Raw genomic sequence first — 27,301 nt, forward strand, 5'->3', positions numbered from 1 at the left:
GATGTATCTTTCCCAAAAACTGTACCTTAAAAAAGTGAAGGTCTTACGGCCCCTACACACGGCGGCATGCGTTGTCGCTTGCCGGTGGGCATGTCTGAAGCTAGACCAACAACCAATCACCTGAATCTCCCGCCCCGGACACACAAGCAGCGGTTTGATTGGCTAGAGCTTCTACTGGCATATGATTCGATTGGCTGATGCTTCCGTCGAAGCGTCAAAAGTAGAGCATTGCTCTACTTTTGCAGCGAGCACCGCGAGAAAAGCTACGCTTTGCTCCCACAATGCAGTTCGGCGAGGCGTGACGTCACCCCATTCAAAGTGAATGGGCAGAAGCGTTTAAGCGGCAACACACGCCGCCGTGTGTAGGGGCCATTAAGATCATTCAATAAAATCGAGTTAAAAATCACTCTGTAATAGCAGAAGTATGTTTTAATAAATAATAAAGATCTAATTATTATTAACACCAACATATGTGCCCGTTGTGGGAGGGAGTCAAAGGTTGGCATTGCACAGTTTTTTTTAAGTTGTATTGCTTTTGTTATTAAATCATTTCCGGTAATAGACCTAAAGTCTTCAATTGCATTACTGATTAATGTATGAAACATAAAATAATGGGTTGATTTTAAAATGTTATATAGATTTGGGGGAAATATCTTACTATTGCATTAATTCATGATTTGAAAAGACGTTTAATTAGTTAAATCTTCTAAGTGAGGCTGTTTGATAGCAAGCTTTAAATTAAAATTTCGGATGCAAGCAGTCTTATCCTATACTGAAACACTGGAACGTAAAGCAAGTGTAAAATAAGTTAAGGCGTATTTTAGTGTCTTTCAACAAATTACACATTTCATGTGACCAAATAAAAATAAATAAAAGTGCTTTATTAACACCCAAAAATACCTAGTAGTTACAGATACTCCATGCTGTAATTTAACTTCATACAGATAAACTGTTAAATGTACCTGCCTTTTCCTAAAAATCTACCAGTGAATTGTATGACTTTGTTATTATGTTTTAAATAAATATATTTTATTTATGTCACTTGAATCCCTGTTTCCTATCAAGGAGCCTGGTTCCTCAGAGGGGGATGCCCTGCCGGCTGGTTGTAGTCTTCATGTTCCCATGGAGCTGGAGTTTACCGCCTCCTGTTTCCCCCGAAGTCCTGCGACTCAGAAAAGCTATAGCCTCGTCCACGTGGACTGACCTGGCTGGTGACTGTGATTGAAGTTTCATTTTTTTGTATCAAAGCTGGTGAATTGTTTTCCTTGTATTATAGCTATTTTCTCACTTATGATCCCTGTAGAGATGCAGCCCATCTGTGTTTTTATCAGTGCATACTGTACCTTTGTACTGTTTGTAACTATTTTCAGTTTTCTAGGGCTTTTTTTGCTTTAAACATTGTTCTTTTTTTAAGATGCTCTGCATAATAATGTGAGCTAAAGGCCTCAATTATAACTTTAATCTAAAATGCGTCAATTAAAAAGTGTATTGTTTTTTGCATTTCTTATGCTTGTATTATTTTTCATGGCTTCACTTGCTGCTTGTTAGAGTGTTACTGTATATCGTCCAGTAAAGTGTGCAGTAGAACTGCATTCAGATACATAAACTGAGTAATGGGCCCTATTTGTGACCAGTCAGTGTGAGATGTCAGTCAGATTGAGTTTTTATGATATGCCATTCCTTTTTCTCTCCCCTGCTTTCCTGTCACTCTACTCACAAACTATTAAATGAAGTGGCATGAAAAAATGACAACAATAGGCGCTTTCACACCAAATACTTTGCCGTACTTAGTTCCCAGTACTTAGTTCATCAGAACCATGGGCGTCGCAGCCATTATATGAGGGTGGGACAAGTCCCCCCCACTTTTTCAAATGATTAGTTTAGACCCCCCCACTTTTACTATGCGGAAAGTCCGTGCATCGGTCTATCCACTTGCCGCACTTTGTAGAGCGCTGTGTCAGTGCTTCACTATCAAATCCATTCCACTTGCTTATTGAGAGAATGCCCAAATCAATGAAACTCCGTACCGTGTTTTCACTGCTACTTTGTACCTAGGCAGATTCTCCCATAGCACGCGCATGTTCAAGAAGTGTTGCAATAGAGTGGCGAAGTCCCTCCCCTTCGGTGGACCTCCATGGGACCTTATTTCGGAAAAATTATGTATTGAAGACAATGGAAAGAGAAAGATTATCTTTCGATCCCGTTTGAATTGTGCCACGAATTACACATATGATGTTTGTCAATTTAAAAGATAATTTTGCCAGTAAAAAAAAAAAATGTGTCGTAAAACTGTGAAGTAACATATTTTGTTGTGTGAAACGCTCAATGAACTACATCTCTGGTCTCCCACAACAACACGTCACCAAGATGGCCGTCACTACTGTCTTGCTAAACAAGGGATTGACTACCCTCACTATCACCACGTCCAGAAGAATGTCATGCAAAGCTGCCTGCCTGCCTGCCTTCCTTTGATTCTCGCTGAACTGCCTGGGCTTTTTAATGTTTAATGTCAACCATTTGTGCAGATAGCGTGAAGTACAAAAGATCGCCGATGCTAATGTAGCGTTAGCGTTAGCATTTCTCCCCCAGGCTTAAATGGAGTATTATAGAATGATCACACCGGTGTGACAGTACTCTTCAAAGGGTTCACGAAATATGACTACTACTCTTACTGTTTAACATGTTCACTCACAAATATGTATTGTTGTATATAAATGTATAAAAAATGGGCATTCAAACTGCTTTTCTTGTGAACCTCTGCATTTGTGTTTTGTTTTTTTCAGACTTCCCTGACGGAAATGACAAATGCATATTTTTTTAACAGGAAACTATGTAAATTTTAACTAATTGTGTTTTTTTTACATTACTTAAAACAAGAAATATGTATATGTCAGAAATATGCCTATATTTGTGAAACTTTTTTTATCTGTGGATTTTTTTACATTTATATACAACAATATATATATTTGTGTGCATTGAAAAATATTTTTGTGGAGAGAGTTATTTATATATAAATCCCGAAATACATTTGTGAATCCTTGTGTGCATTTATTAATATTGAGACTGATCTGACTCCATACATCCTAGGCTATGCTCACTTTCAAACTGTAAATCCACAATGCACCCTCAAATCATTGTCATTTATTTACACACAATGGCAGAGAGTGTAGTCAAGTGCTTTGAAACACAGCCCGGCGTCAACATATGATACACAATGCAAATATTATGTTAACATAAACTCAAGGTTTAGTATCCAGACCAGAGGTCGCGTTAACCGAATATTTTCCGCAGCGAGGCTCCGGTGTTATGCCGTGTTATGCATGCCCTCCAAAAAGGAAATGATACCGTTTCCAAACCTAACTGTGCCGTACAAATCATTGAAATGTCTGTGAGTTTTGGGCTTTACGCTGTGCACGCTCCCCGCGAGGTGCAGCAGCCATGCATACACGGCGCATGTGAACTTGCCCCCTCCCCGTTGACAGTTCACGTGCATGATTCCCCCCCCCCCCCCCCCCCCCCCCCCCCCCCCCAGAGTTGTGTAAAGGCCGACGGGTAATTCTGGATTTTGACGGAAGTTTTACGATCCTGTCCGTCAAATTTGACAGGCAGCGAAAAAGTCTAGCGCAACCTCTGATCCAGACTACCAGAAATCTATTTTTTTTTTGTGGGGGAGAACCCTCACCCATTTAAAATGTCCCCCCCACATTCAGGATGCTTCCTACGCCCATGATCAGAACTCTTTAGTTCTGATGAACTAAAGAGCAGATCGCCTTAACACGAGTCCCCGAAGGAGGATTAGGCAAATGAAGCCGCTGACGTCACTTCTTCTTCTGCTTTGGGTTTACTGGCAGGCTACAAACAACTTCACGGCCACCCGAAGTCCCCGGCCGGAAGTCCCTTCCGAGTAAGGGTCCTTCTCACTTCGGTTAAATGGATTCCTTGCGTCCCTCACTTGCGTCGTTTCCCTGCGTCTAGTCCCTCCCACCAGGGAAGCATGGAGGGATGCAAGGAAACCACGAGAAGCAGGGAAATTAGTTTTAAGAGCAATGGGACGTCCTTTCCTCCGGAGCGTCACGTGAAGCGACGTCCGTTTGTGATGACGCTGCACAGCTGATCGTCTGACAGCAGCTCTGTTCCCGTTATTTTCACAAACACCCCCGCCTCTGTTAGTACACATTTACTGACACAAACATTTGTATCATCTGTTGTTACGGAAGAGGATTAGGGCCACATAAAACATTTTTTTGTGAGGATTTGAAAAAAATATTATTATTTTTTGTTCTGAGAAAAAAGTCAGAATTCTGACTTTAATCTCAGAATTCTGACTTTTTTCTCAGAACAAAAAAACATTTTTGTTTTGGGAGAAAAAAAGTCAGAATTCTGACTTTAATCTCAGAATTCTGACTTTTTTCTCAGAACAAAAAAACATTTTTGTTTTGGGAGAAAAAAAGGCAGAATTCTGACTTTAATCTCAGAATTCTGACTTTTTTCTCAGAAATACCGGTAACTGTAGAACCAGCTTCACTGCGATTTACACATTGCAGTAGGCAACAATGGAGGACGTGAGTGAATTTCTGCGCGCCAGAGGGGTCCAAGAGGAAACCATAATAAGTCATTTTACAACCATCTGCAATGTGTAAATCGCAGTGAAGCTGGTTCTACAGTTACCGGTATTTCTGACTTTGTTCTCCCAAATAAAATGTTTTTTTTTTTGTTCTGAGAAAAAAGTCAGAATTCTGAGATTAAAGTCAGAATTCTGAGATTAAAGTCAGAATTCTGACTTTTTTTCTCCCAAAAAAAAAATGTTTTTTTGTTCTGAGAAAAAAGTCAGAATTCTGAGATTAAAGTCAGAATTCTGACTTTTTTCTCAGAACAAAATGTTTTATTTTTTTTTTCAAATCCTCACACATTTTTTTTTTATGTGGCCCTAATCCTCTTCCGTAGTTGTAGACCCAAATAAATAAAATAAAATAAGAACTCATTCTCAAAAAAGATAAACGCCATTCTTAAAATGTATAAAAGAACAATAGTTTGGTTAATATTGATTAGAGTGCACAATAGAAATAAAATAATTGAGAGAAGAAAAAGAGATATGTTATCTATCAAAACCCAGTTAGATTAACATTCATTGGATTGCACACTTTGTTTGTTTGTGTGGATATGTAGCAAATTAACATTTTAATAGCACTTAATGACTGATTGAATGGAAATGACAATAAATGAAAATGTAAAACGAAAAAAGTGATCATGAAAATGTTTCCAAAAAATGAATAAAATGATTTTTGACCACTTTGTTGTTCAGATATATCACATATTTGTAACTAAATGATACATGAATTGAAACAAAACACGGTATAAACTGAGGAGTGACTCCCGTGAGGTTCATGTATTTTTTTCACTCTGCTCTCATGTCAAGTAGAATCAGATCAGTGCATGCACTGCCTCGTCCAATCAGTGAGCGATACACAGTAAGGGGCTGGGCGAGTGTCTGAGGATTTCATCGGAGGATGGTCTGATGGTTCCTTGGTTATCGCTCCTCCATTATCGATCCTCGGTCCTCCGGCAAAAATAAGGCCATTGGGACGCTACTCAAGATGGCGCAGACAAATCGACTTCCGGTGAGACCGAGACCGAGGAGCGAGGAAATGAAAAATAAGAGAAGTGAGAAGGGCCCCCAATCGCCAGAACGCCGACACCTCGGCCCTGTCTCAGGTCGACTATTTTCATTTCCTCGCTCCTCGGTCCTCGGTCTCACCGGAAGTTGATTTGTCTGGGCCATCTTGAGTACCGTCCCATGGCTCTTATTTCTGCCGGAGGACCGAGGATCGAGGAGCGATAATGGAGAAGCGATAACCGAGGAACCATCAGACCATCCTCCGATAAAATCCTCAGATACTCGCCCCGCCCCCTTACTGTGTATCGCTCACTGATTGGACGATGCAGTGCATGCACTGATCTGATGCTTCTTGACATGAGAGCAGTTTCCCAGCGGAGTGAAGAAAATACATGAACGTCACGGGAGTCACTCCTCAGTTTATACTGTGTTTTGTTTCAATGAATGTTAATCTAACTGGGTTTTGATAGATAACATATCTCTTTTTCTTCTCTCAATTATTTTATTTCTATTCTGCACTCTATTAATCAAACTATTGTTCGTTTATACATTTTAAGAATGGCGTTTATCTTTTTTGAGAATGAGTTCTTATTTTATTTAATGTATTTGGGTCTACAACAGATGATACAAATGTTTGTTTTCAGTAAAAGTGTACTAACAGAGGCGGGGGTGTTTTGAAAACAACGGGGACAGAGCTGCTGTCAGACGATCAGCTGTGCGGCGTCATCACAAACGGACGTCGCTTCACGTGACGCTCCGGAGGAAAGGACGTCCCATTGCTCTTAAAACTAATTTCTCTGCTTCTCGTGGTTTCCTTGCGTCCCTCCGTGCTTCCCTGGAGGGAGGGACTAGAGGCAGGGAAACGACGCAAGTGAGGGAAGCAAGGATTTTATTTAACCGACCTGAGCCCTCCTCATCACTCCACCGCTCCCATGTTTTTTTGTTTGTTGCCATAAGTTAGTCTCTCTCCGTTGGTGCGCTGGGCTAATGCTAATAATGCTAATGCCAGCAAATACAATGGCGGCTTCACAAAACTTTTCCGAGTTTTACGGGGCGTGGTTTGCAATTCGCCCAGCCAATCAGAAATGGGAACCTTTTTCTCCCATGAAAGTCCCCACTCTCTATCAGGGACTAAAAAGGGGGTGAAAAGGTTCTCATGAACTAAGTTCTAGTTCCGGATTTTTTTGGTGTGAAAGCAAAATTTCAAGAACTATCGGAACTATACTGGGAAAAGTACTCTGGTGTGAAAGTGCCTAATATTAAAGTAAAACAACTCATCCTATTTCCCATCTGATCTTATTCCTAAATTATTCAAAGTATGAGCGAGTAGCTATTAATTGTTCCCACGAAAAACATATGCAGCAAAAATGGACAGCATTTGGCGCTTTCACACCAAGTACTTTTCTCAGGAATAGTTCCCGGAACTTTTCCCCGGAACTTTTATTTCCCCGGAATTATCTAGTAAATCGCGTTCACACCGGAATAAGTCCCTGAGGGAGGATAACGCAAATGAAGCCGCTGACGTCACTTCTTCTGATTTGGGTTTACTGGCAGGCCGCAAACAACTTAACGGCGTATACTGCCACCAAAAAAAGGTTCCCGCAGAAAGCCAGAATCTGGAGTTATAAGCATAACAATTATTTATTTAAATATGAGTGAAAATTAAATTAGTCTCAGAGAGACACTCCCAATGACAGGGTCCATAATAGGGGCAGTCAGAATATCAGCATGGGGGGCACAAGTCATAGAAAAGCAGAAGGGAAATGGCATTTTGATCCATTGTTAATCCATGTGTTGACAGCGTACGTGCATGGGAATGCTAATACATAAATGAATATATTCCTTGTTGAAGCATGTCTCTAAAGAGTTAATCTTAAGTTACAGACTGGTCTGTTGTAAAGCAAACTTTAACATAGATACCTTCTGACAAAATGCGTATATTTTTTTACTTTTACTAAATTTGATTTAGAAAAAGCCTGCTGTTGCGAATGGAGCGTTGACCAAATTAATGTGCATGTCTTATTTGCCTGCATGTGGTGTAGAGCTCACCTGTATGTATGTAAAGCACATTTAAAGCAGCTGCAGAACATCAACACAGGTTTTGAGAAAGTTGTTGATGAAAAGATTGTCTGATGAGGGTGTCAGAAAATAGATCAAGAGCAGTTTGCTTAATAACATGGGATTTTAAGTACATTTTCTGTACAATAAACATGCCATTGAAAGACTTCAGATTGTTCTACGGCCTAATTTATAAGATGTTGACAGGTAAACAAATAACCATAAGTCTTTGTGGGAGGTAAGCGTTGGGACATTTTGAAAAAACAGTAACAACAACAGTACATGTGAAAAGTTCCACATGAAAATACTTTAGGGTGCCACTTTTTAAGAAAAGAAAGCCATTTTCGACACAGTACTAGAAGTCACAGCTCCAAGGGGGAAAGATGCCGTCTTTGGTATAAGAGCAAACCGGAAAAAACATTGATGCAGATTGAGGAAAAAAACTTCCAACATCTTTCACACCTACTGTCTTGAATGCAATATCCTTTTCCATGTGTTTGACTTGCATTAACATTTAAAGGACAACAAAAAAATGGTGATTTCTTTAGTTTTTTAAAGCCCACTATTTAGCTCCAGACCTGCATCTCTGAACTAAATATGGAAACAAAATGAGAACATGCTACAGAAAACAAATTTATTCTGGCATGGACACCTCACGCCATGTAACACAAAGATGGAAACCCAGACACGCAATAAATTATCTTCATTATTAAGCGTAACCAGTGACATACTGTACATTAAAAAGGTAAAAGCACTGTAAATAAAAAAGGAGAGGACATCTACAAAAAAGGTTGTAAGTGAAACAAAACCCTTATACAGCAATGCTTAAAAAAAACAAAGTTGAAATGCCAGCAGACACAGATAGAAATTAATATCTTAAGTGTGATTCCTTCTTGATTTTAGTGTCTCACGACATAATTTAAGTACTGCTCAAAACAAATAACAAATAAACACTGTACACACACCAAAGAAAGCGAACCAGAGGATATTTTTTTCATTTTGTTGATTTCATTTTTTAGGAAATCATTGCTTTGCAATTTATGCTTCATCACAGTTCTCTCCCATATGACCACATGAATGTAAACACCTGTTGAATTATTCTTTTTTTAATGTTTACATTAATACTTTATATACATATTTGTACATATTTTCATTCACATCTGCACGGTTAGCTAGCATGGTAATGAAATAAGGCAAGACTCACATAACTGTGACATCACAATTTTTTCCCCATTATAATACTGATTATTAAGGTTTTTGTAATTTCCTCCTGTTTTGCAGCAGGCTTTGGTCTTTCCGGAGAAAGGCAGGGTCGATCCTTCTCCGTCTCAAGAATCACACTTTGTTTTGTTCCAGTTGTAATGAAATACTCAAAAGAGAGGGTGTTTTTTGCAGGAAAAAGGGGCTATAAATACACTTTTTTCAGCTTACATCACTAATTGAATTAATTTAACACTGGTCTTTCTGAGGTACATAGTTTAAGATGATTCAGGGAGGTGGAATAAGAAACAGGTACGACAATATGACCATGAGGAGCAAATGACTTCCATTACAAGAGAAAGAAAACTCATATTTTTTCTTCTTATTGGCCTATCTATCATTTTGTTCAATAAAGACTGTTTCTTTTTTAGACTTTTTTTTTTCTTTCAGTTCTTCCCTCTCAGTCAGATCAAGCTGCCATGGCAGGCATCTTTTGTGAGTTTGAAAAACAGATGTGAGAGTAAGTTAGAGTCTTTGGCCTGGTTGACTGGCTGTCCGTTCGTCTTTACAGTACCAACAGCTAAAAGCTGGTTTCAGTGAGAGAGCATCCGGAGGATCATCGACCAAAAAAGCCACCGCTCTAGTCACAAAGCTGTCCGTCTGAAGATGGGTGGTGTTTCTCAGGTTCCTGTCGTAGCACCAGTGCCAAAACATTTAAGGGTTGTTCATTCTTAAGTTTCAACCTGCCAGTTTTGATATTGTGTGCTCGTGCAGACAAAAGGATCCCATCTTGAGCCATGTTTGTTTCAAGTGTTTTTCTCTTCTTACTTTTAATATTGTCTTTGTAGTTGAGGAGAAGAGGCTCTTCTTTCAGACTTTTTTTAATAGAATAAATGGATCCATATACTGTTAGTGTGTACACATTATTTGTCTCTGTGAATAAGTGTTTGTCCAGATCTGTACTCCAAGTTGTAACTTGATAATCTAAATGAGCTTTATATAAACAAGAGTTGCTATGAGTCTCTGCTCTCCATCCTCCAGGTCATCACAACTTTGAGATGGAGTTTCAGTTATTTGGAGTTTGTGTGCAGCAGCAGAACTCAAGATGTTTGCACAGCTGCATTATGGGTAGTGCAGTCCTCTCCTAAGCTCTCTTGGCATGAAGCATTTCAATGAGCAGGTTGTTGCAGGGCACGTCCCCGTTCAGGTGTTTGTAGTAAAGGTATTCTTCGGCCTGCAGGCTGATGGCTCGGATCTCTGGCAGCCGGAGGAGCAGCTGGCCAAACTTGTCTGTTTGTTGCGGATAGTTACACATGACGTAGTCCAGCAGCGCTGCGTTGACCTGCTCCTGGACACTCTCCACGAGGTGAAAGTTCTCCAGGTTCTTGACATCTATCAAAAGAACGAGAAAATGGTTCGATTGGATGACACTTAATCAATCTGTGGGTGCTGTTTGATTATAAGAAGAAAGCAATAACACATAATAATGAAGCCTTAACATAATGGCAAATAATTACAAATTCCAAAAGTGTCACAGCAGCTGAATGAATTGAAGGCATAATGTGCCCACAGTACAGTACTATCAGTATGGTTAGAGTATGAGCACATCTAGTCCTACAGTATATTAAGGCCAAGTGTTCCTGCTCACTTTTAATGTCTCAAATTATCTCAGATTTTTTTATGGCAGGATCTATAACTCAAATGTTACCACCGTATCCTCAAGGAAACAAATGAATGATCCATGATGCGCTATAAATATGATGTATTATTATTATCATGGTTCATATTTAAAAGACAAAAAGGTTCCAATCTTTGTCACTTCACTAATTTTTTGTATAACTCTAAAGAGGACTTTATCATGCACTGCATGACGAAGTCCCCCTTCTCTTTTATTATTCTCTGAATCGTCTCTTGAGACGACGATGTAGAGGGAACCAGGTAAAGGCAAACCTCATCCCGAGAGATTCATTCCCTAGGAGTCAATGAATTATGTAGGGCACAGTTACAGTCATATTAGCACCAGAGCTGCTCCTTAACCTAACGCCTTAACCATCCTTTTATATCATAACAAAACAGAATGCGTTTTAATTATTTGTGGAAAAATAATAAGCATTGATCTTAAAAACAGTAATCACTTAAACTGCAGGTTACATTTAGAGCCCATAAACTCATATTGGTGGGAAGTCCTTTTTTCACTATTAATTCCACGTGCAAAATACATTTTGCATCTTTCCAAAATCCTACCCTTACGCGTAGCTATAAACACTTTTCCTTGACAATAATAAGCTCACTTGGGGTTTGAGCAGATTATTGCAAGACAAGAGCAAAATGTGCTAAATGGATAATGGTGGGCCTGAGCGCTGTGTGTACTTGTCATGATTATGAAGTGCAGGGCGGCAGAATATCTAATCAGATAGCAGCTCAGTTTGAGTGTGTGTGTGTGATCTTTTATTAATCTGCTTGACCCCAGGTTGAGTGTGCTCACAGTGAGCTAATGTAGAAAGACAGAGTCTGTGTGTTTAGTTGACACCTCTGGACCAACACACCAACTGCCGCACACTAAAATACACCATCTTTCACGCCAAATCTCTGCCTTTCTCTCACAGAAGCTCAAACACTAATCCATTGAAATACACATACTATTTCTCACACAGTACCCCCTTCCCACACTCACACATACCCCATCCACCCACCTAGAGCATTAGGAGGGAGGAGGGGGAGATAAATCAGCAGCTAATGAGGTCTAGAGAATGAGAAGCAGATCCTTCAAGGCACTTCCATCTATGATGCACTCTTCCATGCTATTACAATCTGTATGTGTGTGTGTCTGTGCGTGCTTGTGTTGCCTGTGTATGTGTGAGGTGGTGTGTAGCGTGTGCATGCTCACCCTGACCTCTGGGTGACACGGCAGGGGGGCTAAATAAGGCCAAGAGGAGGGCAGGAAAGGGGGGAGGGGGCACGGCTTGTGACAAAAGAGGCACCAAACAAACATGACATGTGCTTTTCCTGCTGCTAGTCAGCTGTCTGACCCCCTATCAGACTCCTGAACCGGCTTTCAAACCAACGACACCTCCGAGAAGCATCGATATAGCCTTACATAAGCTAACCACTGTGGGCTTTAGGCTTTGACACCAAGACAGCCTACGCAGGTCAACAAGAAAAACAACAGACTTGTTTTTATCAAAGCAAAGCAATGGAATAAAAAGGAGTTGCTGAGAATCTTTTTTTTTTTTACATCGTGATAGTTGGTGAGTCCACAACCATCAGCTGCACTTCCTCGCACCTCCAATTTTTCAATTTGTTATATTTTATTCATTACACTATCTAGTGAGCTATATTTCCTGTCAATTGTATTTTCTAAATGCCGTTTCAGTGCTTTCTCCACACTACACAGAATAACATTCTGGTCGGGAAAAACTCAAAGTCTCTCTAAAAGTCAATTTAGTCTAAACTGAAATCAATAGAACATACTCCAATATGTGTACCTTTTTGATTTTTGCAAGGTTGTTTTAACCCAAAATACAAAAAAAATTACAAAAGACAACTCCACAGTTAGGCTCAAGCCAGATGCTGACTAATATAGGACTTAATGAAATACCATATATGTTGGTTGGCAGAATACATGTTGCCACATTAAAAGGATGAAATTCAGAACGAACATGTCATGCTGCTAAAGAATCTATTATGTCGTGTTAACCTCTTCTGAGTTTGATTTAGTTAATTCTGCACTAACATGACAAGGTGAGCCCAGAGCAAAAACATTGGGAGGTGTTGCCATGGTTCCTCTGATTTTATTTCTGTGTTTGTGTGTCTGCATGAGTGTTTAGGCATGTGGAGGGTAGTTTGTTGGGTCTATGGGCGGATATTGGGGGGAAGGACTAGAGAGAATTAGTACCCATGTCTCTGTCAAGCTAATTAGGGGAAAGTGTGGCAAAAAGACAGCATTTTAATTGCTAATTATTGCCAGAGCCCCTTTTGAAAAAATAATGAACAAGGGACTCCAAAAAAGGAAGTGAAAAAGCACAAATAACAATAGTTTGATATGTGCTCCTGTTTGTAAAAACTGAAAAATATCAGGTTGATGAGAAATCTTTTTTTAATGTTGCTGCTAATCAGAAAACAATTACCTATGATTCAAAGCCAGGAGAAGGATTGTTAAGTAGGGGTAAGGGGTTAGGGGGAACTTAAAATAAACAATTGATCAATGATTCCCAGTGTCAGGTCGGAGCATTAAGTGTGTTAAGCGCTCCCTCCTCTTCCTCCAATGCCCCCCCCTTTCATTATTTCTCTCTCCATCTCATTGTTTAGTCACTATGGGACTAATTATCAACTTTTGTTTCACATAAAACAGCCACAGTTCGTTGCTGCACCGCATCTGAATACTTAAATGGACACCCTGAGGTCCCGTGGAATACATTGTTCCATTTGACGGCCGATCATGCTGAAGCCAGCGACCTAATGCAAAAGTATGCGCACACACACACACACACACAGACACACACACACACACACACACACAGACACACACACACACACACACACACACACACACACACACACACACACACACACACACACACACACACACACCACACTCAGTCTCTCTATAACAGAGCCCCTGAAATCACTGCTGTGCTTTTTAATTAGACTAGATTTGCTATGTGCTGTGGGTGTGTGTGTGTGTGTCCGCATGTGCTTTCACCGCCCCTTTCAATCCACTTGCTCCAGGGACACACAGATGCACCCACACACACACACACACACACACACACACACACACACACACACACACACACACACACACACACACACATACACACACACACACACACACACACACACACACACACACACATACACACACACACACACCATTTAGACACGCTGCAAATTCACTCAAGCAAATATTCGCTCCATTGCCTCTTTCTCATATCAATGATGCTTAACAGGCAGCACACTAGTAACCTTTGATCAGAAACATGGCTTTTTGTCAGAGTTTACCATTCTGTGCAAAAGCAAGCAGGCCTTACTTGGATTGTGGCTTTTAGAAGCTAAAGTGGTAGAGGTAGAGAAATACTGCAATATACAGTAAGTCCGCCTGTTAATAGATCCTAGCTGGGTAACACCTGACCCTTCTATACATCATGATATAAGCCAAAATGTTTAAAACAGAAGCATAAAATACGGAAGAGGCTAAGAGTTAAGCTTTATTTGTTAAATTTCAATCGCCTCAAAAAACTTTGGTGAAGACCAAAATGTGTTCAGTCAGGGTGTTTTGGTCCCTAACCCCCTCTTCATAATAAGACACTTCTATAAGGTCAACAGTTAGACATGGCAAAATAACACCAAGGCCTCTCACAGTACAATCTTAGTGCCCCAATCAATAAACCTCTCAGTCACATGCTGTCAAGTCATCGTGCCTTTCAAACTTCACAACATGTGTTTCCTGCCTGCCCCAAAAACAATACATAAAACTCTTGGTTCATAAATGGTTATTAAGTCAAGTGCTGTCAGTAAACTTTACCAATTAAACGTGAGTGGAAGACAAACCGCTCACTTCCTGTATAGGCGGGAATTAGAGGCTCCTGGTCTACCAATAGGGACCTTCACAGGCGTTTACACAAGCCTATCAAAGTTGAAGCACATTTTACTACTGCAGCGGTACTTCAAAGAGCGAGGCATTGAACCCATGTCCCGGCCAAGTCCTCTTTATTGCCCCCTTCTTGATGTTATCAAGTCAACATTGTCAACTGCTACTTTATTTATTATTAATCTGTTTTGAAGCTCGGCTCCAATCAGAGACAGGGGCGTTGAAAGAAGAGAACCCAATAACCTTTGAATCTGGGTGGGTTGTTGGGACAAAGTGAGGACTAAGGACTGCCCACAATAAGCAACATGTGGAATGATGTGTGCACTGGGAGAATGAGGCTGTGTGTTTGTATATGAGTGTGGTGTTAAAAAACAGTCTGCAAGGGTTATCAAAGCAAACAAGGTTCACAGGGCAAGGGGCAATGGTCGCCTGGTTAACAGTATCACTATAGGCTATTATCTGAGTTTCGGTGCACCGCTGGGCTTTGTTTTTGTTTGGAGAAAATGAACCTCCTTACTACCTATTTTACCCTCACACCACAAGCCATAACATACATAAACACACACATGCTCTCCCATCAATACTCCATTGACAGCATTTCACCAGGAAGTGTGTTTCCTGTACAGCTTCCTTCATCTATCTATGTATGCCAGCAAACAAGTTTCCCTTCTCCCCGGAGCTCTCAGCTTCCTTGTTTTTATCCAAGTCCCATTTGGGGAATTCCCTTTCTCAGATACGACGTTTCCACATTTGAGGCGAGTGAAAACACAGCATGGTAAACTAGACTTATGTGCTCCTTAACATTTAATGGGGGTTCTTTGAGACTTGATACGCCAAATGCTTCAAGGGTAACAAGCATCATACAGTGACAATTCTATCACAGGAGGAGCATGCATCAGCTGACTTTCAATCTCTGTAAAAAAAGCGTAAACGACAGACACACTGCTAAATGCTACAAAACATGACTGTTTAAGTGTTGCAGTAGGGATACATTTGGAAAAAAAACTACAGTATTGAGTTGGCAAAAGTGTTCGTTATTGTCCAAATGGCTAAACTCAAAGGCAGGTTTCTGATGGTGTTGGACCAGCCAACAGGCACTTTGGTTGGACTATATTCTTGCCTTCAGGGTATGAAATGGGATTAGGCTAGGAATTACAACAAACCACCTCCTCCACATTCTTTTTCATTCTTTTTTATAATTATTGTTTTCATGGAAGAAGAATTCATTTCACTTGTTGTCAATTGGTTCCAACGTAATATCCACTGATTTATGCATCGGCAATTTTCCCTATTTAAATGTTTAGCAACAACATGATAGCAACCACAATCTATACCCTAAAGTGGACAAATATATTTGAGCCTATCAAGCACCAATTGGCAATAGCTAATATGTATCTCTTTTTTTCTTATTTAATTAATAGAAAGGATCTTAGGAGGTATCCTTTACACTCAATAACTGCTTATTCAGTTGACTAAGGCCTCATTAAGCCCCAAACAGTGACCCCTCATCTTGAAAATTGACCCTTTATTTCACCGGTAGAGTAATACTGTAGCTATATGGCCTCAAGCTAACTTAGAGCCAAATGTCCAGAGGCCAAATATCCTCTGCGCTAACAATGCATAATATCAACCATCTCACAGTGCCTGGAAACTGCCGACCAATGGGGACGGGCTTTTGTCAGAATACAGCATGAAGGCTCAATTTGCCTGCCGACTCATCAAACCCTCCCTTTAGCCACAAGGGGCCAAATGCCATGCAGCTTTAAAAGAGAATAACATAGGCACCGTCCAGTAGGGGATATATTAAGTCAATTCCAAACCTCCTCTGACATAATTGCTATTGTTGTTAAGCTAAAGAGGTAGTCGGTGGTTCAGTTTCTGTCGCCCAAGGACGGGTCGGCGTTCTCTGCGGACGATGGAGAGAGATCGAGAAATATTGTGAGGGAGGGAAAAGTGCCTTAGGTCCGATAAAATAAACAATAGAAAAGGCGCTCGTAGCAGGAAGCAGACAAGCTTCTCTCATTGACTATGCTGGCTAGAAGGTGCTCAGGGTTTATCCTGAGGTGAAGGGGAAAACAAATTTACATCCTGTATAAGTTGGTCCTATTTGTGTCTGTGTTGTTATAGACTTTGAGGGCTTTAGGAGATCAGCATAGCCAGGGAGGACAATATAAGTAGGAACAATTATTAAAGGAATAGTTCAGACATTTGTGCATAGAAGGGTATTATTTAACTTTTTTTTTACTTTAACATATTATAATAGTAGTTATTTCAATTTATAATCAGTTATCAGTCAACATATTAATAATATAACAGCTATATAATGACCCTAACTTGCAACAAGAATTAACATTAACTAAGGCTGCATATTTTGATGTTGGATACAACCCAGTGAACAGTTTCTTTTGCATAGAAAACTGCTATTTATTTACCAGCCTCAAAACAACACTCCAAAAAAGTTTGGCCTGTTTGATAGTTGAATTTGTTTTAAATGTATTTCTGTGCTTTAGCTTTACATATTTTTGTCAACACGCCCCATGTGCTGTTGTTTATTTCTTCAAGCTGCAGACTCAATGGTCTAAAAAAATTATTTTGCTGTGGGGGGAAATCCCATTGTCTCAGCATTATGAAAATCCATTAGCCAGAGGGATACTGAGAGATTTGAATCAGCAATGAACCTGTGGTCTCTCTTGTCTCCCCCACACTTCGTATTGCCCCTTGTAGTCCCCCTAGAGGCTGCACCAAATGCTTTTCAATTATCTGACCTCCGACAGTGGGTTGCACCCACAGGTCCCTGCTCTCTCACCTTGCTAATGCCATCTGGATTGTACAGACAGTTAACCTCCTCTCACCAAAACAGCTCCCAGACATATTGCAACATGCAGCTAATGATGGTAACACTTGACTGACAGGCTCAAATCTAATGGACAATGACCTAATTTGAGGAAGTATTCAATGGAGCGATGCCAAAAAAAAACAGTATTCTCATCCATTTTTATTATTTTGGCTTCTACCTGTGAGGTTACTTTTATGGCTCGTATAAACTACCAAACCCACCCCCCTCACACACTGCATTTTAACCTGTCAGCAACAGTAGAAGCAGGCACAGCATATAATATGTGTGTGTGTTGTTGCTGTCTCCTTCTATCAATGCATGTGTGTGAACCTCGTTTACATTCAGTGCACTTTTGCACCCCTTGGCTAATTACACACAGGGTTAGTTTGGTGGTGCAGGGAAATTGTGGGGAGTGGAGGGGCATGTCAACCTTTCTTGTTTATCATAAAGTGACAGAAAATCATTGGGGGGTCAAGTATCCCCCTCTAACCCTCCACCACCCCGAAAACTCCTGCAGCAGTACAGAAGGTGCCTGGTGTGGGAAGCCTCCCCTTTAATGAGACCATTAAAGGGCCCGTCTCCCCGTCAATAGATTTCTCTCATTCTTTCTCTGACAAATTTGAATTAATAATTCAGTGCCAAGCGCCTGGGGATGTATATTTTCAGCATGAAGGACAGTTAATCCATAGCGTCATTTTCCCTCCCTCTCTCACACTCCTCTCCTCTCCTGCCCTCTCTTGTTTAACATCTACCTCACTCACTCCATCCTTTTTTGCTTCGTTTTCATTTGATGATGGAAGCCAGCAGGTAGTGTGGACCCCCCCCCCCCCCCACCTTCTCTAATTTCTTTGTTCTGTGTGTTATTTTGGTCCCCTGACAAGTGACTATTGGAGTCAACTAAAGTGCAAATTGTGGTTTAATGTATTCAAAAGTCTACATGCTAGTGGCCGTTCTCTCATTCACCTAAGAGCTAATGTGAGATGACATGCTTGCACACTGCCTCTCAAAAATGTTTTGTCTGTCAAATGTTAACAGTCAAATTCACAGTAAAAGTAAATTAGAGCAGATTTTGAGGACACTTTTTCACTAGAAGAAAATAACACTTGCATGTGCCACGAAGACAACATGGGATTAACAAAAGCCTATGTGTCAGATATTTTGGGAATTTATAACAGATTGTTTGTGTCTGATAATGGCTGACTATTTATTTTTTATTTTATCAGATCTTTGTGTGTGGGCAGCTGTAAAGTGTTACATAAATGTTGTTGATTGTGCTGTCCATGTGTCAGACATCACTGAGCTCTGTGAGATTTTACAGGCGTACAGTTTCATGCCAACAGTGGCTATGGATATCAGTGCCAGGTGGCACTAAAGTACAACTTTATGCTCCGAGGCAACTTGCACAGGCCCAGAGCTGGCATGACAAATGTCTGGCAGTGCCCAGGAATATTCCTTTACATTACACAAACATTTTTCTGATACGTGTGTAAAGAGAACTTGTGTGATTAATGCCCTCTTGTGTTTCAACATGTGTTGTCTCCCTGACCCGTATTTCTAACATTTGCCAGGAGCTCTTAAGGTTTCCATTGCCCCATGTATTTTTCTTTTTTTGAATGCAATACAAGAAATAGCTATGCTTAACATGTGTTTGTCTTTGTGTGAAAGATAGTGGAGTCACAAGGCTATGTTGCTTAAAATATCCTTCAGGACAAGAACACATTGACAAGAAAGGAGCTGTGATGGTTTAGGAGTGGGGGGTCACGGAGAGGGTGGGGGCCCAACGCAGAGAAATAGAGGGAGAGCGAGAAAGGCTGGAGAACAAGAGACAGCGAGCCAGAGCACCTGTTGGATCATCTGTGCTCTCAAACGTTTAATCACTGTCTCTAGTTACACGCACACACATGCCACAGCATGCACACACACATCACCTTATAGCGTTGCTGTTCTCTGCCCTGCCAGAAGTATCCCATAACCACATTGTCCAAAGACATGCACGCACACACAGAAGTTCAAAGAGCAAAGGCAAGAGGGTGTATAATCTTATAGCAGCCACCTGACTACCATATAGCTTACCACCACCATAGTTTGAACACATGCCTCTGCACTGTACACATTCAGACAGGAACACAATGGCTGACAGCCCGAATGCCAGGCAGTACTGTGATGCCATTGAGCTGCATTTGTGGACCATAGGTGAATGTACAGGATTATTTTTACTTCTGCTTCAAATGTCAGCATTTTTTCCTGTGTGTAGGCTCACACTCTTGCAAGCGTAAAGTCAGTCAGAAATGAGAAATTACAAATTAAGAGTTTTATTCTAAAATAAGATGATAAGAACAAGAACGATAATAATAATCATTATCATCATCAAAATAATAATGTGCATTATCTCTCCTCTTTTGCTTTTCCCTCTGAGTTCATTTCACACTTTTGTCTTTTACATTTTGCGTAAAGTAGTGATTGTGCAATGAGTCACACTAATGACACTTCATGAGCGATAGCAGCCATAAATGTCTAGTCATAAAGATATCTCTTTGCTGAGGAAACGACTACAGCAGCAATACTGTAGCTTCTACTGAGACATTGATTAAAGGAGTGAAGCCATTCACATTTACAACTTAACAAATGATTGATAAGTCGGATGTGTAAGGCTAGGGGTTCATCTGATTGTATTTGGATTTTTGAACATTTGACCAGCAATACATTTAAAGGCCAACACCACTATATTCTTTGACAATATCCTTAGGTTAATGTGTGTTATATATGTCACTTCTTTATATACTACATCTGTGTGTGAGTGTGTGCGTAAAGTCACTCTGCACCTGTTTGTGCTTGTGCCAGTGAGGCCTTCCTAGAGTGCATGAGAGCAAGAAAGAGAAAAGAGAAAGAGTGATCGCTGGTTGAGAGCGCTCCGTCTGGAGGGTTGTGTGACTCTTTGCTGTTGTGTATGTAATGTTTAAGTAAGGCCATGGCAGGCGGTCTGATCAATACACTGCATGACTGTGGCAGTTGTTCTGTCCCTGCTGTCACACACATACACACTGTCTTCATCTTACAGCACTGTTGTAATTCCACAGTGAGTAAAACATTGATGCTTATTGATTTGTTGACTGACTGACTTTCTTAGTTTACTATGCTCTTGATATCTTGTTTCTTAGCGCAAAATGTTTGAAATGGCTTTTGACATTCCTGTGACATTAACATGTGCTGCATATAACCCCTACTATAACCAAACTTAATAGGTTGTACAGTTGGACGTCAGTTGCGTCCGTGAGAAAGCAGTACCTGATAAAACTAAATAAGTCCTCTAAACAAATTATTAAGCGGCATGAAATCACAGCAAGGGAGTAGATGATCTCCAGTCAACACATAATTCATATCAAGTGGTTGAGAAGACTTCCTGCTGTACTTCAATGTATGCACAATTTGTTCTCTACGTCTGTTTTCCTTGACTAATGTGAGCCTGTTCTCCACAGGGCCCCGTATAGCCCAGGCATGTCCTCCCCACCCCAAACAGACATCCCTCAGCCTCTAATTGGAGAGGAGTAGCAACCTACAGTAGCTAACACAGCACTGGGACCCAGGCTGCGGCCACTGAGAGTGCATTAGCATTGCAGTGGATCAACCTGTACATAATGATAACCTCAAGCTCTGGCCACTGGGAGCAGCCCCTGTTTACACACACACACACACACATACACACACACACACACACACACACACACACACACACACACACACACACACACACACACACACACACACAAATGCACATCGGTACACTCTCCCTGCCCCTGTCTTCCCTTGTACACGCAGTCACGTAAACAAGCAGGTGTAATGTAGCCCCAGCGGTGGGCAAGGGTGAGGAAGGAAGGGTAAAAAAAATCTGTTGCTGCCATTCTGCTGAAAAGTGTGTGTAATGAACTTGAGTTCCATTGATCGGGAATGAGAGTACAGGACCGGGGGCTGTTTGTCCCAGAAGGGCTGCCGTAGCGCTGCTCGGTAGCCTCTCATAAATGTTTGAAAGGCCTCAGCCACTCCACATCCACACTACCTGGGTTACAACACACACACTTCCAGGTTGGTAATGGATAGATGGGTGGATGGTCAGTGGTGGTTGATGACATTTAGGTGGTGTACTCTATGTGTGGTTTTGTGACGGGGAAATGAAGGTGTGATGACGCATGTCTTCGGAGATTCAACCAAAACTTCCCTGCCCGTCTTACGTTCATTCTCTGAAGTGTCTGTTCAGGTGCAGTAACTAAGGTTGCAAATGTGTGCTAATTTGTTTGGTATAGCTTTACTTTCCTATGCTGCATCCCTAAGCTCGTAGGCCTTCAACTCCCTCCTAAAAGCCCCTATATGCTGTACATAGGATTGATATTACTGCAGATATCACTTAGAAAATACCTGACATGCCGTGCGGACCATCCACACCTCCTTTTGACTGCTAAGTACCAGTTGGCGGGAGGTCCTCTGCGTTATGCAGCCGGTAATAAAAGTTGAACATTGATTTTGTGTAGCAGCTTGTAACTGTTAATGTTGAGACATCAATAGCAAAAGCAAAGCGCTGGTGCCTTAATAGGAGAGCGAGAATGTGGAGGGGGCGAGCAGAGGCTGACTCTAAATCACAGAATCTATCCCGGCCGATCGATAGGACAGTAACTGCAAGTGTCCCTCTGCTTTCCTAATGTTTTATAATAAACTGACAGCCTGTAATAAGGCCAAGGAAGAGAGAGAATGAGAGGGAAGGAGGAGGGGAGAGATGGAGGGCAACAGTTTCTCCATAGCTTGCCCGTCTTAAATCACCCCACATGGGATTGCAAGAGAGAGCAGAGGAGGTGGTAGAAGGGAGGAAAAAGGTTTTTTCTTTAGTGAAAAAAAAACTTTTACAGGAGCATTTTTCTTGTTGTACTCACTGCTACGGTAGTTAGTGAGTGTATTGATGGAGGGGAGGAGAGGTTTAGGGGATATGTTCTGTATTGCTTTGGCACGGCAGTGAGTTAAAGTGTGTATTAAATCCTACTGCCACCATGCAGATGTCCCCATATTCAGGTAGAAGTGCAGAGCTGTGCTGCACATGTTATGACTGTAACTGGGTGTGGATAATGCTGAAATTCATAAAGAGATTACAAGTTTTGTAACACTGCTGATAGATGGTGAGAGTAGTTGCTACTGTATTACCGCTCTGTTTCAGGAGCACTCTGGTGTGATAAAGTTGCCTGGTTTGCATTGATGTTGCTTGTGTTATTATTCCATATTTTGGAATTGTTAAGAGGTATTAAACATACCTTTATTTGTATATGAGACATTGTGTCTGCTGTTTTTCTTATCTAAAATGTCTTACAGGAGTGTAGGATCCCCATTTATATGTTTTATTTTTGAAAATCCTTAGGACTCAGACTCGTGGTCTTTATCGAACAGCTTGAAAAACAACATGTGGCTCTTTTGTCTAATCACTTATTTATCACTTAAGTGTTTAAAACTGGGTTCTGTCAATTTACAAATCCCCATTCAAACAAACCCCCCCCCCCCCCAGTATGTTGCTTTACTCTACGATATCTGGCCTTCTTTGAAACCAGATAAAGAACAGTGTCAACATAATTACCATTTAACATAAAAAAAACAGCAGAAAAGAAGGCAAGCTTGAGCTGTAATTGGACAGATACCTTTAAGATAATCTGGGAAATGTTGAAATCCTTTAGGAAACTGTAACATATCTCGGGCAAGATAAAAGGCTGAGTCTAAAGGGGGAGTCAGGTCAAGGGTGAGAGGCAGCGATCCTCAATCTCCCCACTACCGCTACAACTCACTGCAACTGCTGCTTAATGACAACAGCCTGCAGTAATGCCAGGTAATAGTGGCAGGCTGGAGACCTGGAGCTTTTATTGCTTGATAAAGTCTGAAAGCCTTTTAGCCAGCCTCATTACGTGGAATTCCCTATAAAGTGGCGGACGGCATCAGAAGCCGACTGCACACTCTTTTAGATTTCTAAAATTGAAAGAAAATAGGCGGAATTATTAGGTGCATTGCTTCAGGGCACACTCCCACATACCCCTGATGAGATAAAAGAAAAAGTAAGAAATGTCGGGACACTCAAACATGATTAGCTGGGTTTGACTCTTCTGTCCGCGGAAAAGTTGGAGCAAATATTGTTGTTTGTTTCCTGTGTCAAAATGATGCCTGACGAAAACTGATGGAGAGTAAAAATATGTGTTTAAAAGATGAGAGTCCAATACTGTTCAATCATTATGTGTTTGCAGAGCACTTCAGCAAGTTTAAAAACAGACAGATGAAAAAGCACTAGATGCAGTCGCTCTGTGCATGGATTGCACTTTATGAAGCTTATATACAGTATACATTCAAAGTCTTCCCCCCACTACAATCATTGCTTGGTAACACTTTATATTAAGGTACACAAATTAACCATCAACTAGTTGTTAATTAACATGCATATTAGCAGTATATTGGCTCTTTATTAGTAGTCATTATAAAACACTTATTAATGCCTTATTCTACATGACCATATTCTACAAGTAATAGGCCATTAGTTGAGAGTTTTTCCTCAATAACCCTCTAATTAGTGCTTATTTATTGCAAGTAAGGAAGTTGTTGTACATGAGTTTTGGTCTTAATATGCGCTGCTCAATATGGGCATAATAAGGCAGTAGTACCACAAGAATAGTAATTCTCCCATAATAACACTTAACAAATATGATCTATTCTTATGTAACAAGACAATAAACTAGAAGTGTTAATTGTGTCTAAATAACAAAAAAATTAGGTATTTATTCTAAGAATATGTTTTGGGGTATTGACAGTTCAGCTACCAATAGCAAGGTGATATTGACCTGTATGTTTCATATTTGCACATTTATATTTTTGTGAAATTTGTACTGAAGGTTAGACAGGAAACCGGCTACAGGAAGTAGGAGAAAGTGAACTGAATAGAGAGACCTTATTTCGGAAAAATTATGTATTGAAGTCAATGGGGAGAGAAAGATTATCTTTCGATCCCGTTTGGATTGTGCCACGAATTAAACATAATGTTTGTCAATCTTAAAAAATAATTTCCATGTAAAAAAAGTCAGAGTTTGTCGTAAAACTGTTGAAATATAAGACTATGAAAAATACGCAACTAGAAAGACTACAAATCCCAGAATCCCGGTCCCGCATGCTGGCTCTTACGGAACCGACTAACTCCCTGTTTTGTGTACCTTAATATAAAGTGTTACCAAATTCCCACACATTCGTCACACAATCCGGGTATTTCCTCATCAACTTCTACTAAGGGAAAGTGACTTCTAAATTGTAATACTTCACAGGTGAAATTGCATATGAGCTAAAACGTTTTAAATGTCTGCAAACAACATTTATCTACTTTAAGTCCGCTTGTTTCAAGTGGGCCTTTATCCCAGATGAGATTGACCTCCTCTGTGAGAGTTGGATGTGAGTCCCGACAATGTCAACCGATGCTTGTCCCAACATTACCCCACTGTTTGTACTATAATATTGTAAATGATGACATGCATAGCAGCCCTGGTTGATGTGGAGGTGGGTAGTCCCTTTGTTTACACCTGTCATTCCTGCTCTTTTCTTCAGTTTGGAGTTCATGTATGTAATTTATAACTGTGGTTGCACCTGTGTATACAGTTTATTTAAAGGTGGGGTAGGTAATTCACTTCAGAAACACTTTTTGTTATATTCCATGGAATGCTCTTAACATCCCGATAGCAAGGAATATATTAAATGCTTTGACACTAATACATAAATACATTTCAACTGTGGAAGCCGTGGTGCTGTAAAAAGCACGACCAGTTATTTTCACCGGCCCGGCTAAAATAACAGGATGGCCTACCTGCCTGTCAGCCTTCCATCTGTGCACAAACTTATCTCGTGCCCTCATTGGTCATGTGCGCGTTCGTGTGTGTTGGAGGAGGGGCTCTGTAAGGAAGTCTGAAGGAAGGGGCAGATTTTTTTCGACTGCATACTTTCAAATTCTAGCGCACTCGAGCTGGTTTCTCCATTCTTACTGTACCTACCCTACCTTTAATATAGTAGGGTCATTTCAGTTGTGTTTTTATTAAACAACAAAATAAAATAATGGAAAATGAAAATGCATGCCCTCTTGAGAGCAAAAGACACAAGTCACAGTTTCATGTTGTGTCAATGTTTCACATGGGCCAGAGCCAAACAACTCATACACAAACTAAGCGTACCTTTATACATGTATTGATCAGGTCAAAGGTACAGATAATGACTACATTCTGAATTACAGCCCAGTAAAAAGCTTGTGTCCTGCAAAGCAGCAGCACAAAATGAAAGGGAAAAAACTCCTATAATGTTGCCTTTAATTAAGTTGCTAAGCGTTGTTACGGTTATATGCACCATTATTCGGCCCCTAACTCGGTCTCAATGGGTAAAAATATTGAACCGTCGCTTCCTTACGATGTTAATCAATTCGTTTCGGGAAATTAATATTTGCCAGGCTTCATAGGGGAGAGGGCGGGCGGTGCGCATGAATTAGCCAGCCCCTTTGCTCACTGGCCAGGGATCAGGGCATTGATTCTGAGCAGCCTCGGCTGTTGCTTAATTAGGACGTACCTGTCTGGGAATTATGTGTTTTTTTTCTCTCAATGTGTGGAGAGACAAATATAATAGAGAAAGGGAGAAGAGTTTTCTTGTTTCATCAAGGTTAATCACGTTTGCTGAGTTTGTGTTGTTGTCAGCAGATTGGTGTCTGGCCTCGTGGTGCTTCAGAGTGTGGCGCACTACACATGCTAATGAAAGACCCCCGCATACGGGTGAGAAAGACTATAAAAAAGTGGGTTAAAGCAACAAAGAAAGATGATAAAATAATCAATGTTGTTGCTACATTTTATTCAAACACAATTTCACTTGTTTTCAATAAGCTACAAGTTATTTCAATATTGTTTAATGGAATTAATATCTATAAGATAACTCATTTCAAATACACGTCATTGTTGTTGATGTATAGGTGATTATCTCTGCCCCATTTTATACTTGACATTTAATGGAAGGAAAGGGGTGGAGGAAAAGCTGAGAGAGGGTAGAAAAGAAATGAATGGCTGTTGTCAAAGATAAGTGAGGAGCTATGGAGGTAGATGTGAGGATGGAGGGGTGATAGATTGAGGCATACAAAGACAGATGTGAAAAGAAGAGAGAGACAAAGTGCAGAGCAATGAGATAAGAGACAATGCAGAGGTTGGAGGGACGGTCAGGGATGAAGGGTGCAAGGGATGGATAGGTGGGTGTCTCTCAACTCAGAGCCTGACTAATCACTGAACAGACAGCTAAGGTGGTGCCGAGGCAGATCTTGAATCACTGGCTGTCTTGGTTTCTTATGAATGGAAAATATTGGATTTCAGATCACTGACCTAGAATTAGGAATAGCCAACATTACACATCGTTTAATCATGTTATGATTATTTAACTTTATTAATAGGCTTTATATTGTGAAAAATATGATGTTGTTAAATGTTCTATTTTGTTATTATTGGATACATTTAATTGTTTGACAGTTAACCAGTATATGACCTTAATTGAAAATGTGCCCAACTGGATAAGATGATCATGTCTACCCTTAAAGGCTTACTTATTGTTGTCCATTCTAAACACCAGATACTAAAGCTGACCTTTACTAACACTTTTTAATTCGACAAGCAGGTCAGCAGCGTAGTGAAATCCTGCTTTTTTAAATTAAGAGTATTGGCCAAAACCAAGTCTTTTTTATCTTTTAAAGACCTGGAGAGGGTTATCAACGCCTTTGTGACCTCGAGACTCAATTATTGCAACGCTCTATATGTGGGTATGGACCAGGCCTCAATTAAACGCCTGCAGCTAGTGCAGAATGCAGCGGCACGTCTCCTCACCGGCCACAAAAAGCGTGACCACATCAACCCAATTCTGGCCTCACTACACTGGCTTCCAATTCTGATCCGAATTGATTTTAAAATCCTTTTATTTGTTTTTAAAGCACTAA

General features: G+C 40.6%; 1 protein-coding gene across 1 annotated transcript in view; it reads right to left on the reverse strand.

The window, feature by feature from the left end:
• Positions 1–8,292: 8,292 nt before the first annotated feature.
• nr5a2 (nuclear receptor subfamily 5, group A, member 2) overlaps positions 8,293–27,301 on the reverse strand; it is a 64,724-nt gene continuing 45,715 nt past the window's right edge. The window contains 1 exon segment of the mRNA XM_034213119.1: positions 8,293–10,264. Coding sequence (XP_034069010.1) covers positions 10,017–10,264 — 248 coding nt within the window. The 3' untranslated portion in view covers positions 8,293–10,016.

This window comes from Gymnodraco acuticeps, unplaced genomic scaffold (assembly GCF_902827175.1).
Source record: "Gymnodraco acuticeps unplaced genomic scaffold, fGymAcu1.1, whole genome shotgun sequence".
Taxonomy (NCBI): domain Eukaryota; kingdom Metazoa; phylum Chordata; class Actinopteri; order Perciformes; family Bathydraconidae; genus Gymnodraco; species Gymnodraco acuticeps.